Source organism: Opisthocomus hoazin, chromosome 2, assembly GCF_030867145.1.
Source record: "Opisthocomus hoazin isolate bOpiHoa1 chromosome 2, bOpiHoa1.hap1, whole genome shotgun sequence".
Lineage (NCBI taxonomy): Eukaryota > Metazoa > Chordata > Aves > Opisthocomiformes > Opisthocomidae > Opisthocomus > Opisthocomus hoazin.
Window position 1 is genome coordinate 77,942,243 of NC_134415.1, and position 17,166 is coordinate 77,959,408.

General features: G+C 39.5%; 1 protein-coding gene across 4 annotated transcripts; it reads left to right on the forward strand.

The window, feature by feature from the left end:
- Window positions 1–1,566: 1,566 nt before the first annotated feature.
- TUBE1 (tubulin epsilon 1) lies at window positions 1,567–16,902 on the forward strand. Of its 4 annotated transcripts, XM_075447052.1 has the most exons (12): window positions 1,567–1,689; window positions 1,767–1,840; window positions 3,045–3,097; window positions 6,651–6,708; window positions 7,295–7,410; window positions 8,428–8,549; window positions 9,878–10,065; window positions 10,865–11,040; window positions 11,792–11,932; window positions 13,378–13,518; window positions 14,439–14,613; window positions 15,695–16,902. In XM_075447052.1, the coding sequence occupies exons 1-12, from the start codon at window positions 1,665–1,667 to the stop codon at window positions 15,851–15,853; spliced, it is 1,428 nt and encodes a 475-aa protein (XP_075303167.1). In that variant the 5' UTR covers window positions 1,567–1,664; the 3' UTR covers window positions 15,854–16,902. The 4 variants fall into 4 exon arrangements, with proteins under 4 accessions (XP_075303167.1, XP_075303151.1, XP_075303160.1 ...); XM_075447036.1 differs by lacking the exon at window positions 3,045–3,097 and having other exon boundaries at window positions 1,567–1,840; XM_075447045.1 differs by lacking the exon at window positions 3,045–3,097 and having other exon boundaries at window positions 1,567–1,840; window positions 11,801–11,932.
- Window positions 16,903–17,166: the final 264 nt, after the last annotated feature.

Here is a 17,166-nt window from a genome sequence, read left to right on the forward strand (position 1 = left end):
GCATATTTCTATACACCTATACGTATGCATAACCTTTCCCGCTTCAAATTAAAATTAGTTCCAAGAAGTCATTTCCATAAACTCCTCCCAACTGCATTTGCGCAGTGCCTCCTTGGGGTGGTCGTCGAGATGAAGACAGGTGACTCCTCTTCGTCACCGCTAGTAACCTTTTAACTTTACGCAGGCTCAGTTACTTCTTGGCCTTTACCCAAACTACAGAACTGGCTATGGCTGGTTTTATGTGTAGACTTCTTGTTCTGTAACTCTTCTTTCCAGCCTTATCACTCAAACAGATAAAAAATTCGTGCAGCTAAGGAATTTGCCAAGCTCAGGAATTTGCCAAGCTGAGCTAGACTAGCATTACCTAAGTTTTCATAAGCATTGTCTAAGCTTATTTATTTCTTTATTTCCTTTCATCAATACCCAGGAGTCAGCACCATGGTTTCTCCAGAGGAAATAAAGGATTAAGATAATGAACTTCAGATTTCTATTAAGGATTTCATTTAGCAAATTTTATTTGCACACCAGCACTAGAAATACTACACTTGGAAAAAGCACATTTTGTTTGATAGTTTTAGTCATAAAACCTAATGAACTGGGTTGCATGGAAGTACTTCTGTTCTTCCACAGGAAGCAGAAATGCCATCTGTGTCACAAGAGAGCTCTCTGCAAGCGACTGCTTTGCGTATCACAGGCTCTTTGCATCATTTTGCAGCGTAGCCATGCTGTGGACCAGTCTTACCATGCTGAGACAACAGCATCTCTACATTTCTTGTCTCTCATTTTTAGTCCCAAAGTTGCTATGTTCAACACTGGCAAAAGCACCTACTAACTGCACTGTGGACACTTATTTGCACAAGAAATATGAAACTGAGCTTAAGGAAAAACATAATTTGCAGGCCTGACAGGTGGGTACATCTCTAATGTATTTCCACACGACTATCTTTTAATTTCATTTTTAATTTGTATTTTTGTATCGTTTGGCCCATTTCACACCGTCACTCTGAGTAGTCTACTTGGACAAAATAAAACATATCACACATTTTTAGCCATAAAAAGTAACGAACTGGATGGTGTGGAAACACTTCTATTCTCACGTAGAAAGACTTCATTTTAGGTCTCTAGCATGCCTCCTGTACTTGGGCTTCAGCAGAGGCCCTGTAGCCGCTGGCAGGCTCACCCTCAAGCAGGGCTACGCCCAGTTACCCAGTACCTCAGCGTGTCCGCCACTCCCGCGCTGCCAAACGGGCGGGCGAGACACCTCGCCGCTCCCTCAGCTGCCTCAGAGCACGCTTCTCCTTACACCAAACCTCGAGCCTTACCGGGCAGCAGGCGCGGCCATCAGGCCCAACACCCAAACGCGGCCCCCGGGCACTGGCGGCCGCTGGCACCCGCCTCAGACGCGCCCACACGCACGCACCACAGTGCATGCGGCGGACAGTTGTTGCGCTTCTCCCCCCCCCCCCCCCCCCGGAATGTTCCACCCGCAAAGGGTAAGCAGCGGGCGCCCGCAGCTAAACCGACGGATGGAACGTTCCACCGCGGGAAGACGGCAGCGGGGAGGAGACCGCGCCATTGGAAGAGCCCGTCCGCCGCGGCCGTTAAGGGGGCGCGGCTTCCGGGCGCCGAGTTCGAAAGCGGAGGCAGCGGCCGGGCGCCCTGCTATGACCCAGTCGGTGGTGGTGCAGGGTAAGGGGGATCGCGGCGCCCGGGGCCCGCCCCGCCGCCCCCCTCCCCGCGCCGACCGCCGTCTCTCCCCTTCACAGTGGGCCAGTGCGGGAACCAGGTGGGCTGCCGCTTCTGGGACCTGGCGCTGCGGGAGCACGCCGCCGTCAACAAGGTAACGGCGCCGCTCCGCGCCTCGCCGCCGGCCTGAGGGGAGCGGCGCGGCGGTGGGCTGCAGGCCCTCGCTGCGTGTCCTTCCCTGCGGCCGCAGAGCACCGCGTTCGTTTGGCTGCCCTGAGGCCGCTTCGTTGCAGGCACAAGCATCCCCAGGTTTTTGTGCTGTTTGGCTCCTCGCTTCTAATTCGGGGCGGCTTTCTCAGGCCTCTCCGCCGTGAAGAGCCCAGGATGTCTCCCTACAGGCAGGCCTTACCAAGGTTTGAGGCGCTTGGTGAAAAGTGGGGGGGGGGGGTTCTTCAATGCAGGTTCTTTGCCGCCAGCAAGAAAGCAAAAAAGCAGCGCCCCAAAGCCCGCCTTTCTTTTCTGTGCTAGCGCATCCCGTGCAGCGACTCGCTGTGCGGTTGTGCTGACCGAAATAGCGGCACGAAGAGGGCACAGGATTGTGCCGAGTACCCTGAACGAAAATGCACTCTGCTTGCTGTGACAATGAAGATGGGAAACACTGTATGTTAACAGATAATGACGAGCAGTCCTTCTCAATGCCTTCTGCCGAAGCAGCTGTAAAAAGGCAAAGGGCGAGTCCCATGGTTTTAGTGTTGTAGGGAGCAGTGACTTCCAAATTCTGTGTCAACAGGTCTTTAGGAGTATGGTAAGCGGTTTCTAAAATTATATAAACTTTCCAGGTCTCTTTAGCGTTGCGGTGGGATGAGTAATTACCCCAGCATCCCTCATCAGGGAGTTTAGGAATCATGGATACAGTGTGACATGCTTTTCTTTCCACAGAACCTCACGGACATAGGTATCATTGGCATCGAGCTGTCCCAGAGTTGCATCGGTGATGAACTGAGTCAGCTAAACAGCAGATATTCGATTTAATAATTGCCCTGGGATTTTCAGAAAAATCCTAAATCTTTAGAAATGAAGAAAAAGTAGTTGTTTAATCTTGTGGTGAAAAATTAATTTCCTAGTTACCTCCTCCTATCAGTTTTTAATGTCAAGCTGATGCTTCAGTGAAATCATAGAATGTTCTTTTTAGTGCTGGCTAGAGCTAGTTGGATTCAACATAGATGTTCACCCTGGTTTGAGTGGCGAGGTTTCACAGGTGACCTTTTGAGGTCCCTTCGGACCTAAATTATTCTGTGAAAAAGCACTGAGAATTTCTGATGTTACACATCATCTTATGTCATGTTGTTTACTTTTAGAAAGGAATTTATGATGAAGCATTAAGCAGTTTCTTTAGGAACGTAGATACAAGGTAAGTCCACTTATCAAGCAGCTGATGAGTTTAACACATTAGATCCACAATTGTTGTATCTCATCTTAACCTAAATTACAATTTTCATTGTTTCAGGTCATATTTAGTTTGTGCTAGAAAAAGATTTTGGTTTTTTGTGTTCTCCTCAAAACACCATCTTTATCTTTCCATTTTTACTATACTTACTTAAGTAGTTAAATGTGTTGAAAGTGTTTAGTTTTGTTTTTCTTTCCTCGCTTCGAAAAATGGACAGTCAAGAGCTGATAGCTTTTGCCATTGCCAATCCTGATCAGATTTCAGGCTCTCTTGAGTACCAGCTTAGCAGCATTTACTGAAGTGTCGTTAGAGGAATTGTATACAAGGTGGTCAGAAAATATAGTGTCTGTTTTTAAATCACTTTTATCTGACTAGTTTGTTACACAGAGTGGTGGCTATGATTTTTTTTTTTGCAGTTACCCAATTCATACCTTAAGAGCATTCAGTCATCTCTTATCCTTGCAGTTTATTTAAAAGAATAACAGTTGTGCACTTGGATATTTCTCTTGCATTTTCATTCATTAAAAAGCATTTGACCAGCCTCTGTTTCCTTCCATCATATGACAAGGCTGCAGCACAGCAGGCAATTTTAACCAAAATGACGTTGAAATACTATTTGTTTTGTCTCAAATTTTACCTCTTTGAAAGAACATGCAAGTGCATTGGAATGTGTCATTGCCATTCCTTGTGGGTAATTCCTAGAATACCTTGGTTTTTTTAATAAAAAAAAAATTTGGTTGTAAACAATATCTGTGTTTCTGTATGTGCCAGATGAAACCACCGAATTTATAATTGACAGGTTGGCTGCAATATAAACATCTCTCTATAAAGAGGAAGGGCTGCTCTCACTGGATACTGTGGAAGTTTCAAGGAATATTCTCTTACCTGTGAAACAGAAGAGTGTTTATTCAACTCTATTCTTTTCCAGGAGCTGTTCATTTTCCTGTTGAAACAATTCCCACTGCTTACTGTAGCATTGAGCCATAGTTTGGTTAGGGAGAGTCATTTCCAGACTCTGTTGCTCGGGCTGTGGGGTTTTTGCCTCCTGTTATTGTGGGTTTTGTTTCAGTTTTATCAGAAAAAACTAATTCACCTCCCAGGTTGTTCAGGCATAAAACCTTATGTCACAAAAGTGACAAGTGTTCTATGCTATACCACTTTCCAAAATAATTAATCCAGGTGGGTTGTCCTGTCAGAAACAGCTATGAACAAACAATCAGGCACAACCAGACAGACTTATGTTATGGTGATTATTATACTGTGTAATATTGGCAACGTGCTTATGCTTATTCTCTCTTTTCTTACCTACCTATTGAGGAATTCACAGTCCTATTGCTAAAATAATGAGGGATCTGAATATTCACGCTCTTAACTCTGCTGCTGGTCTCAGGGGTGAGATACTTTGGTTGCAAGTGAACTGCATAATGGAAAGACAGCTTTATCTTTTTTTTTTTTTTTCAGGTAAAATGCATTTGTATCTGTAATCTTGGTCAGAATTGACACTTAACTGATGGCTGAAATGACTTCACACTTCAGTCACTGCATTATGCATTCTTCTCCCATTCCTTTTTCTTTCCCATGAGGGAATATAAATCACTGACTCTTAGCTGGCAACCTGAGTTACTGGCACGTGTTGTAAAGGGTTGCGGTTTCTGAGCTTAAAAGCTTATTGCTTCGGTCTGCAAGAGTTCATCAACATGGTGATCATCACTCTTAGAGGTGCCCCACATGGACCTGTTTGAAGATTGAAAGCTACACTACCTATTTGTAACAAGCATCTGCTTTTGTGCTGCAAGAACGTGCACCTTCTGTGGTAGAGGCTGCTGCTAGTATCAGTTTTCCAGAAACTAGAGATTAGAGTGTTCAAGAAAAAGAACACCTGAAACCTTTGTCTAATTATGTTCAGCAATGGCCAGAAGGCCTCCTTGCTCCAACAGATTGAAAAGCAAAATACTTTACCGGATCTTAATCAAGCTGGTTGTGTGATAAGTATAAAAAGCAACTTAAATCAGGCAAAATAATTACCCCAAGGGATAGTGAATACATGTATGTAACAATCAAGTGTGCTGATGAGGACGTCGCTGTTAGAATTGTGTAACACAGTTTTCATATCTGAGCTTTCTTGTGGTAAATTTAGTTACCCAAAGTATCTAAAACAGTCTATTAAATATAGAAGTTTATGTTATACCCCAAGTATCTTGCCTGTTGCATTCAAACCACAAGAACTGATAGTCATAGGATGAAATTACTAAAGAAACATACGGTTTTATACACAGAAATGTGTGTTTTAAGCTTAGGGTATTCTAGGGAATGCAGTGATTTATTTATTTTTTTTTTTTAGCAATTGAATCAAATGATTGAAAGTATGGGCTGGTATGAGAGACCACAAAGACAATAGTAAGAGAAAGAAATGTTGATTATTTTTTTTTTTTTCACCTCTAAGTTTTATTCGTCCCTGAAGAGAAATAGAGTATCTGTAGCTGAATTTACTGGTGCTATAGTGAACTCGCATAGGGAGTTGTGTAGGCTGGAGTAATCACATGAGTACTGGAGGCTGCTGTAAGCTGCTTAGCTAATGAGAAGAGTCTGGAAAGCTTCTTTCAGTGAGAGGGTTGAAGATGCTTGAGGAATCCAGTGCAGCCCCATACTCTGTTTCCCTTATTCCTGACGGGACTGAGCATGGTCAGAACCTTTAATGCTGTAGGGAATTTCAGCTGGTGTTTTGGAATATTTTGTGGTTAAATGTAGAGTAGTCTAAGAGATAGTTTAAATTTAGGCTTGACCAGCCCCCAAATTAGGTGAATAGTTGAGGGAAAATTCAGATCGTCTTCCAGTATCCCTGCCTCATTTCGCTGTGTTAAACATAGTTTGGCTAGACCAGAGTATCTCATCCTTTGAGTGTGGAAGCACCAGCATTCATCGTGGGGAAAAAATGTGATTGTACACAATGCATAGGCCCCTAGGTTGGCTCAGTACAACCAATCCTGGGAAAAAAGGAAAATTAAGCTAGGTTAGCCCAGCATGATTTCTGAACTGATGAATCTTAATGGCAAAATAAGTCAAGCACAGTGCTGTGCTAGTGCGGTTACAGAGCTTTCACACCCTGAGCAGTAGTGCAGTGCTGTACTACCCCCCATGTAAAAGCTAGTGGTGCTGTTCGGTGCGCTGTGTTCCATTGCATGATGCAGATGTACCACGTGCTGGATAAAAGATAATCCTTTCCAGTTTTGGCAATGCTTGTGGAATTACCACAGAACAGAGGCTGTACCTGGGAGTAAACTTTCAATGCTTTTCTTTTCAGCTTCCTGAAGTACTACTTAGGATATTTCTGACTGCGAGCATGTCCTGTAATTGCATTACTTCAGAGAATTATGAGGTCTTTCTTAGCAGTATGTTCAGGGTGTTTCTGTTTGTGTACATTGTAACAGTACTCTGAGCACAGAAAATTAAGGAGGGAATTTAATATATATTGCCTTATTTTCTACTATGATTCTGAGCTTGGATTTTTTTTTTTCAGAAGTGGTGGTGATGGTCCTGATATTTACAAAGGAAAAATCTGCTCTTTAAAAGCACGAGTAAGGCAATATAAAGGTCATTGTTTTTACATTGCATATTTATGTCCAACTGTGTGGGAATTTTCATAAGGTCCTTATAATTGCGTAAGCTTTCAAATGCTACATAGAATAGTAAAATTTCTAATAGTAACTTTTATGGTTCAGTGGAGTAATGCAGTTTGCTGCCAGCCTGGCTGAGTAATTTAAATTTTAATTTTAATAAAATGATTGCAGATATTATTAACCAAGTTTTTATTTGAATTTTCTAAGGAGTTGGGGGGTTTTGAGCCACGTTAAGTGATTAAGAAGCAAGAAAATTTGAAACATAAAAATGCTTTAATTTCTTTACTCCTAAGTATTGAAGCAGGATATTATAAATTTTTAACAAAACTGCATTACCTGAAATGCTGTCCCCTTGAACGACTTCTAACAAATCAGCCAAGGTGAATCTAGTTGGTCTCCTAGTTAACAAGTGGAAAAAACTTTTCTTTGGAGCACAGTAGAAACAACATATAAAATTATTTACAATATAAAAGGGTATTTCTTTATGTGATTCTTTTGAAGAGTTTGCTTACTGACTGAATTTTGATTCTTTCATTTCTCAAAGGCACTGCTGATTGACATGGAGGAGGGTGTGGTAAATGAAATTCTGCAGGGACCACTGAGGGATGTGTTTGATAGCAAGCAGCTTATCACAGATGTTTCTGGTTCAGGAAACAACTGGTGAGAACCTCTTCAGAAAGCATTTCTTAGCAACTAATTAGATGGCATTTGAAAAAAGAAATTATAACAGTATCTTTCTGGTTTGTTCTGCTGCATCTGGGGAGCTGCAGCGTATTAACAGTAAACTTTGGAGTCACTGTTGCCTGGAGGAGGGCATTGAAAAGCCTTTTACGGAAGGATAATTCTGCTGATATATCATTTCATCTATTTATTTCTTTCTCTTTTTTGATTTTCGTTTTCAAAAGAACATGCTTTTTATTGTTGTTTCTTTGGTATTCAGCTGCTTCCATTGCTCAGTCGAAGCCATAATCTAGTTTGAGACTGTGCAACTAGGGTGGAAATGAGATGTATGAACAAATGCACTTCTAATTTCTAAGCACGACAGTCTGGCTGTGTGCATATAAACTACGTTACCAAAAAGAGAAAATTCAGAAAAAGACTGATTAACATGATGAATTCCAAATTTTCACCGAGACTGTACTGTGCCTCTAGTAATATTCAGTGTACTACATACTGGAAAACAAATCATCAGCAAATGTACCGAAAGAGAGTGCAATACAGGGAGTAAAGTATCCTGTAACTTTACCATCTACGGGGCAAGTGTGTTGAAAGTAAGCTGTTTGAGGTTTTTTTGTTACTGGTAGCAACTGACTTGCATAGTACTGAAATGAAGATCAGCACATGTATTACGTAGGGATATCCTTGTTGTTAAGGAGTGTGTAACTTCCATTTCGTAATTAACGTGATCATCCAGCATGGGAGTTTGTTTCCTTATCAGTACAAAAGACCAGTGCACACTCCAAAGCTGTGAACTTAGTGCTGCTTGCATCCTCCAAATTAAAACTGTATCTCAACTCCCATGTTCATGTGATGTAGCCACAGCTTAGCAACTCTCACAAATTAGGTGTTGCACCCAGCTGTGGACTCTGAACTCTAAAAGATCAAAAGAGGAGTCCAAATAAAAAACTGAAAGACTGATTGTTGAATTTTTTTTCAAAGTACTTTTCATATTTTCAGGGCTGTAGGTCATAAGCTATATGGCTGTCAGTACCGGGAAAACATTGTGGAAAAGCTGAGGAAAACCGCAGAACACTGTGACTGTCTACAGTGTTTTTTTATAATTCATTCTATGGGTGGTGGTAAGTTTTTTTTTGTTGTTGTTGTTGTTGTTTGTTTTTTGTTTTACGGTTAGTATGATTGCACCAGCCACTGGTGAAAAAGAAAAACCTGGGTCTTGGAAAAAAAGATCAATGTAATAATGTACACCATTCAGAATGCAGAATAAAAAAAATTAACACAGTCCAATTAAGTGTAATTATTTATTATTTGTTTTAGAGCACTGAGCAGCCCTAATCATGGGCTAAGGTAAGCACTACCTAGAACGAAAATACGGCTACAATTTTAAATACGAGGCAGTGGGTGGATCAAGACAGGTACCGAATACAAGGACACACTGAAATATTACTGATCAGAAGGGACAGTGGCCTCAGAACACTGACATCATTGTTGTAATCAAGTTGTTTTTAATCGTGGGGAAATAGTTTTCTGAAAGGTTTTGAAGGAGACTTGTAATGTTTATGAACTTTAGAAAAACAGGTTTTTTCTATTTTCCTTCCATATAATTGTCTTTAATCTGGTCTAGCTACTTTATTAATAAATCAGAAGGAAGAATCCTTTGCAGTGACAATTTTGTCATTACTGTATTGCCACTAAGCCTTCCTTCTCCAGAAACGTGGCAGGAGTGTGTATTATAACTGATTAGGATGTGGAAAAAGACGCAGGAAATAGCTCTGAATACAAAGGAAGAGTTTTGTCAAGGGCCTTTTTTCGTGGCCGTTTGTTTAATTTGAGAGACCCTGCAGATATTGTTTCCATTATTGCAGAAAATTGCTGTCTTGTTCATAGATGAAATTGTCTGCTGCCGAGAATGTTAGTTGTCCAAGGCAGAAAAAAAACACAGTTCAGTTCTCTGATTTGAACTCAGTGCTCAGGAAAAAAGTGTGTGTGCTGGGGGAAAGGGGTTATTCTGTTTTGACTGGAGAATGAGAAAACTTTATAAAGAAACCCAAAAGGAAAGAAAACAATTGTTTAGGGCAGTTCAGTGTTTTTAAACAAATGTTTTATTTCAAAATTCAAATTAAAGATATTAAAATAAATAAAAATACATCATCAGAAAAACGTTGGGTACCTAAGAAGATTTTTTGGATTGCAGAAATATTTGAGATTGTATACTTCATCCTGTCTGGTATACTTTGGAAAATACTTTTAGCACGGAATTATCTTCCTGTCTGGGAAAAACCTTCCTGCCTTAATTTACATCTGAGTAGCCTCCACTGTCAGCCAAATGCTTCAGAAAATATTCATTAGTATGTAGAACTGAAAAGTTGTATGTTCCCAACGTATGAGACTAAGGCTTACAATAATATGGGGAACCTTTTATCTTCTCTCGTTCTGTCTTCACGATTAGGGACAGGATCTGGTCTTGGAACTTTTGTACTAAATTTGCTTGAGGATGAATTCCCAGAAGTATATAGATTTGTTACTTCAGTTTATCCGTCTGGTGAAGATGATGTTATTACTTCTCCATATAACAGTGTTCTGGCTATGAAGGAGCTTAATGAACATGCAGACTGTGTACTACCAATAGAGAATGAAGTAAGAAATAATACTCTATTTCTGTCAGTATCTTTTTTTATTACACGGCACATAGGAAGTGTTTCTTCCCTCTGTGTATTGATTGGAGTACTAAGTCTTAAAAAGCATAATTTCATTTTTTAAAGTAATAATTGAACTCCTAAGTCACTTGCAGGCTTTTGAAATTAATATGCTAATATCACTAAACAGCTGCTGTGCACCTTGGAAGTAGTCTAGAGTGATTTTTCTCATGTCTATTTCAAGATAAACAGTGAAAAGCTTCTATTTACGGAGGCTGAGAGTCTTACATTCTTTTAGCAATTGGTTTGTGTGCAGTATTAGTAGGGTCCTGCAATGGACTAACCACTCCAAATTCCAACAGACTTGACTTTACTCATTAGTGATATGGGCATCAGGCATACCTGACCACGCAAACCACCAGACTCATTTGAGTCTAACTTCGATGACTCTCTTGCTGTTTACTTATGAAAAAAGCAAGAGAAAGTGGAATATATTTTTGCTTTCACAGGAATTAAGAGACCTTAAAATGTAATTTTAGATTATGAGGATTTTGCATAGTTGAATAAAATTCAAACTTCTGAGTCAAACTGTGTACCTGTTTGACATGTAAGGAACAGACTTTTAGAAACTCCTCAGTCAATTGGGAATTGGTCGTACATGCATCAAAGCTATAATGTTTGAACAGACAGTACCATGTTTTAGCTTTTTCTTGAAGATTAATTGAAATGAAAAATTGAGGGACTGAATTCGAAAGCTCTGTGCTCAAGATTCTGGTATGCTTCTTTTTTCTTTCTCAAAGTCTCTGTTTGATATAGTTAATAAAATTCATCAGATGACCAGTTCTGGGAAGCTAGGGTCAACTGTGAAGCAAAACAGCTTGGTAACATCAAGTGCAGGCAGTGCAAAAACTGTACAACAGAAGCCATTTGACGCCATGAATAATATTGTAGCCAACTTATTGCTGAACCTGACAAGGTAAAGTTATAGGTTATTCTTCTGTAAAAGTAGTATTGCTGGAGGCGGTGTGTGCTGCAGATACGCAGGCCTGCATCAACTCAAAGAATGTTAATTGTTTTCCATTTGATATGAGTCTTCTCTTTTTAAGAATTAGTTACTAAATGTTAAAGTATTTGGAAATATGCAGATTGCAGTGGTATTGCTCTAGCATGGTAGTCTTAGAACTGAAGTAAGAAAAAGTTTATAGGCAGGATTATTGTCTCCCATTAAGGCTTAACAGAGCCCAGGGAGGCTTGCCTTTGTAGCTCAGTTGTATTATTTTATAAATACTGTCAGATCATTCTTGCTCATAAACTGTCCAGTTTAAGAAACTCCTGGTGAAATATACTTCTGGAGTATTGGCCTGCTTTTAACCAGCTTGTCAGGAATGCTAAGTCAGGCATGTGTTTATTATAGAGTATTTATTAAAACTGGTATTCGGCAGCTATGTCCACATACTGAAAAACAGTGCTAAAGACTACAGTCGGGGAAACAAGGTCTCATTCTTGACGATGCATTGTTCTATAATGAGAAGTGTAAGTAAATAAGATGTAGCACTGTTACTGCCAAATGTGAAAGTTTAGTAATGGTACATGAAGAGTTTCTTGAATGCTGTGCTTTACTGTTTTATTGTAGAGAACAGTTGAAAAATAGGTTTAATGAATGTTTATATTATAAAAGTAATTTACTTATTTTATAACAGTTTTAAAACAGTTTGTTAATTTGCCAGCTCTGCTAGGTTTGAAGGTTCCCTTAACATGGATCTTAATGAAATCAGCATGAATTTGGTTCCATTTCCTCGACTTCATTACTTGGTTTCAAGCTTGACTCCTTTGTATACATTGGCCGATGTTAATGTACTATCTAGAAGGTAAGAAAAGAATATTATGGCAGCTTTACATTTGAAGCTTAATTTCTGATTCCTCCATAGTTTTCATTAAAAAAAAAAGCATTCCATAGCAAAACTAAGAGCATAAGTTTTAAAAGTTTTGTCTGCTACATTTTCAAATTCGTCCTGCTGATTTTAGGCACATCGTTTTTCCATTTTCTCTGTAAGTTCTTTTGAGTAACAGTTTGTGGTTGACTTACAAATACTGTAAAGACAAACAAGGAATTAAACTAGACTCCTTGGGAAGTAATGGCGTCTTACTTCAGTCTGGGGATGCAGTGAGCCTATTTAACAGCTTATTGTAACAATAAGCTGACACTTGTCAAATTTTGTGAGATGATTTATCCCACTGACAAGGCAGAAAATAACCAGTTAAAATAGGTTTCACTGGTTTTAGTAAATTAAGTTCAGTCAGCAAGAGGTCTGAATGGTGATAGAGGTAGTTAATGGTAAGAGATGGAAGTATGCAAAGTGGAGAAGAGGGCAAGACCACATCTATTCTGTGATAGCAAGTTGTGACAAGTTCAGTCTCTTGAAACCATACCCTGAGGAGACAATACAGTGCTGGAGGGAAGGTAGCAGACTATGGGGAGATGCTCAGTCAGTCGTGTTTCAGATGGTAATATTTTTGTCTCATTTATTTAGTTTCTTTTTTAATAGGCAGATTATGGCAGAGGTGATTTAAAAAAAAAGAGAGATGATAGGTGCAGAAAGTTTGAAACAAACGGAAAGAATAGCTTTGATGTTACGGGTCTGTAGAAACCTCCTCAAGACACCATCTTTGATAGCCCACAGTACAGTGGAACTTGCTTAAGGAAGAAAGTGAAGAAAGAATATGATCTGCAGTGTCATCATTTAAAGCAGTCATACGTGATAAAATTAGAATAAGTAGACAAGTATGTATAGTCTGTCTTTTCCTAAATCATTAATCAAAATTAATCCAATTCTATAATTCATTGATTCTTTTAAATAATGAACAGGCAGATAATCAGTTCTGTAAGGGTCAGCAGCACTTCGTTATTCCTTGTCAGATCCTTCACAAGCAGTGAGATTGTCCACTCAAATTGTCATACAACCAGAACCTCAGGTACTTAAATCCTTTTACATATTTTTAGTACTTTGTAACCATTGACCTAAAATTGCTGTAATAAAGGTCTGTCCACTTCTCTGACTTTAGACTCAAGAGTGGCTTGTAGCATGAGGGAGAAAAGAGGGGAACGATTAATCTTGTGTGTTTTAAAGACCTTCTAGTGCCAACATATGTACACATAAAGGTTTGAATCTTTTTCCTGTCATTCATGGTCCTAGGTTAAGTGTACCTTTATCTCTAGAATTTTATGAACTTTTAAACCCTGAAGATGGGCATTCTGAGGAACTTTTTTAGCCTGCTTTAGTTCTTACTAAACTCTGGTTTTTTTTTTTACTAGGTTGGATCAGATGTTTTCAGATGCTTTTAGTAGAGATCATCAGCTAATTCAAGCAGATCCGAAGCATAGCCTCTACCTTGCCTGTGCACTTCTCGTTCGAGGAAATGTGCAGGTTTCAGACCTTCGTAGAAATATTGAAAGGTTTGTAATACACAAAGTATATTGTATTTGTATACAAAGGATATCGTGGTATTTGTCACTGAAACTGTTGTCAGGTGTCCACAGCACTGTCACTTTTAACTTGAAGAATTTCAAGACCAAATCAGTTTACTCAGAAATATTTTTCTTAATTTCTGAAGGGAAGAAAATGTAATAAATGTACCTAATGAGTTAGAATATGTCACAATATTCTTGGATTTCCAAATAAAGAGGGCTCACCAGATGTCCGTGTGCTGTTCCTCTCATTCTGAAAAATGCAGAAGAAAGCAAAGGCTGACCTTCCAGAGGTCTTCTGCCAGTAAAGCATGTTGGGGCATGAAGTTCTGTAGTAGAAGTTTGTTCTTGCGGAATGGAAGGCCCCTCTCTTGCATGGTTACTTTCATGTAAATAGCAAATCATCCTCATTTTAACAACTCTGCATTTTTAGAACTCTGTTTTTACCTTTTATGCTATTGATCTACATAGTTGTAACAGGGAAGGCAGGAAGCTTTGCGTAGAGAATGAAGTTTACAGGCAAACAGGGGTATGTGGGGAGAGTTTCTGAGAATCTAAAGCATTTTACTTATTTCTAAACTACAAGTAGACTGATTGTCCTCACACAGTATTAATCTGCCCCCCTCCTAAATCTGAGTGCTTTCAGTCCCTTCTATAGAAATAGGTGCTTGTAACTTTACTTCTCAAACCCTGATATATTAAATTAACAAAAATTAAATTGGTGTTTGCAATTTAAGTTTAAAATAGACACAGTGTTTTAGTCTGAAATCTAAAATGTTGTATTCAAAATGATAGTTGTAACTGGCTTGCATATTTCTGAAAGCTTGAATGTTGACCATTTCAGACTGTTTGTTAGCAAAGGAAACTTAAGCTTTGTGTTCTTTGTGTCCTAAATTTTTGTATCACAGGTTGAAGCCTTCCCTGCACTTTGTCTCCTGGAATCAAGAGGGCTGGAAAACTGGTTTGTGTTCAGTACCTCCGGTGGGCCATTCCCATTCCCTTCTGGCTTTAGCAAACAACACTTGTGTAAAACCGACTTTCATTGAACTCAAAGACAGATTTATGAAGCTCTACAAGAAGAAGGTACAGCTTTTATCATTATAACATCTGTAGCCACTAATCATTAGCATCTTGCATTATTGGGAAGCAAATCTTAGTATCACAACGGGACTGCTTAAAAGTAACAGCCCAAGATTATTTGTTACCTATCCAGGAGTCATTCCAGCAAGCTGCTGCTTAAAAAGTGTAAACCCCTTATTAATCTGTACTTACTCGGCAATATACTTATTTTCTTCATCAACGCAGCAGTGTCTGACAGATCAGTCTACCAGTTTGTGGTGGGTTGGCCTTGGCTGGCTGCCATATGCCCACCAAGCCGTTCTCTCACTTCCCTTCCTCAGCAGGACAGAGGGAGAAAGTACAATGAATAACTCATGGGTCAGAATAAGGACAGCGAGATCACTCACCGGTTACTGCCATGGGCAGAACAGACTTGACTTGGGGAATATTAATGTAATTTATTGCCAATTAATAACAGAGTAGGATAGCAAGAAATAAAACCAAAACTGAAAACACCTTCACCTCACCCCACACCCTTCTTCCCAGGTTCTGTTTCACTCCTGCTCCTTCTTTGCTGATCTTGGTGTCTGTGGGGCTGTTTCTCTCCCATTTTTCTGACTCCTCTCTCACAGCTGTTGTGCAGTATTTTTTACCCTTCCTTAAATATGTCATCTGAGAGGCACTGTCAACACTGGTGATGGGCTCAGCTTTAGCCAGGGGCAGGTTCGCATTGGAGCCGGCTGGAGCTGGCTCTGTCTGACATGGGGACAGCTCCTGGTATCTTCTTACAAAAGCCTCCTGCAGCCCCATGTTGCCCCCCACTACTAAAACCTTGCTGCATAAATCCAATACACAGTTTGATCAGATGTACACAAGAAGATAGAATGTGAAGAGATCAATGTGTAAGTTGACTGTGATTCCATAGGGGATTGTTACTAAAGTTGCCAAGTATTTAAACAAAGGATGTCATGATACACATCTTCAAATCTACATTCTACAGTATTTGCAGTCCTGTCTTCAGTGCAGGCTAAATGGCACTTACTGAGCCAAAGAAATTAGGTGCCAAGAAAAAGAATAACACTGAATTTTTTTTTTATTCTCATAGGCTCACCTTCACCATTATCTGCATATAGATGGGATGGAGCAAAGCTGTTTTTCTGAAGCCATATCGTCTTTGTCTGACCTAATAGAAGAGTACAATGAACTGGATGCCACAAAAGGTGGGCCTAGAACAGATCCATCAAGACTGAAGATAGCTGTTTAAAGAAGGAAGAACTGATACTTTAAAAAACCACAACTTTGCCCAAGCATCCAACCACTTCAGTTAACCAGAATGAATTGCAGCGTGCCTAGCTATTGTAATTCCAAAGTGAGACTGGGACAAGGGCTTCCGCAGCTCTGAGAGGTATCATATTGAGTGACAGGCCTGGCCCATAAGAAAGGTTCGAAGGCACCTAATTATGGCAGATACCAGTAAAAGCAGACATCCGAATTGTAGAGTAAATTGACATACCATATGCTGTAAAGAGAAGAAAGAGAGGTTGTAGCAGCCAAAAATGTAGTTCTCTTCTCAGACGTTCAGCTTACGGTAAACTAAAGTCAGGCCTTGCTTCAAAGAAGGGTCACCTCTGCTAGATTTGTTTTTTAACAAGCAACTATGATGAGAAGAAAAGCCTGCATAGTCTTTTCAAAGATGAAAGCAAGTCTTCAGTGAAACTGGTTTCTTAAACTTTGCAGGATAGTAGTCGTTTCAGAATGCTCTAAGTTATGTTCATGGTTTTAATATTTTTGCTTCCATATTGTACTTAGCTATGTTAGAGCATTCCGAGTTGATATCAAAATTGGCAATATCAGAAAATTCAACAAAATACGTTTTGTTTCAAATATTATACTTGGAGTATTAATTAACATATTTTAATTATTTATATTCATGAATGCTGAGTTGCACTTGATAATGAGATAACGCAATATACCTCTGAGCAAAACATGCACTTGTAATGAAATTATGACTGTTTGGAGAACAAAGTTGATAGGCTTCAAAGAATGCAAATGAAACAGATGTTTTAATATTTTTAATTACCGGGATAAGTAGATTTTTATATTACATTAAGCAGTTTTACAAAATAGACTGTACAGCTGTTTCCAGTTGCTTGCCAGCCTTGGCTGTCGTAGAACAGCCAGACCTGCGAATTGTTACAAATCAGAATGGATCAATACAATGATTTCTTAAAGCTTGAAGTGCTTCTAGCAGGGTTGGAGTGGGTGTTTTAAATGTTAAAGTCCAGAAGTATTCAATAAAACATTGTGATCACATTTGTTGAGAGCATTTTTTTTTTAAGAAAACATTCTAGAAGTAGTAGTTTCCTTCAAATTTTGTAGTTCTTATTTGTTCCTTTACGAGTGCATTGTTTATATTCACAACACCAGAGAAAGATTATCTGCTGCAAAAAGCAATCTGAGCTTAAAATTTGAAGCAGCATTGATGTGTTTTGCCAGTGCAGATACATAGTAGAAAATGTTAATTTGAGAATCAAGAATGATAGATGAAGCATTACGGAGTAATGGGGTTTTTTCCAT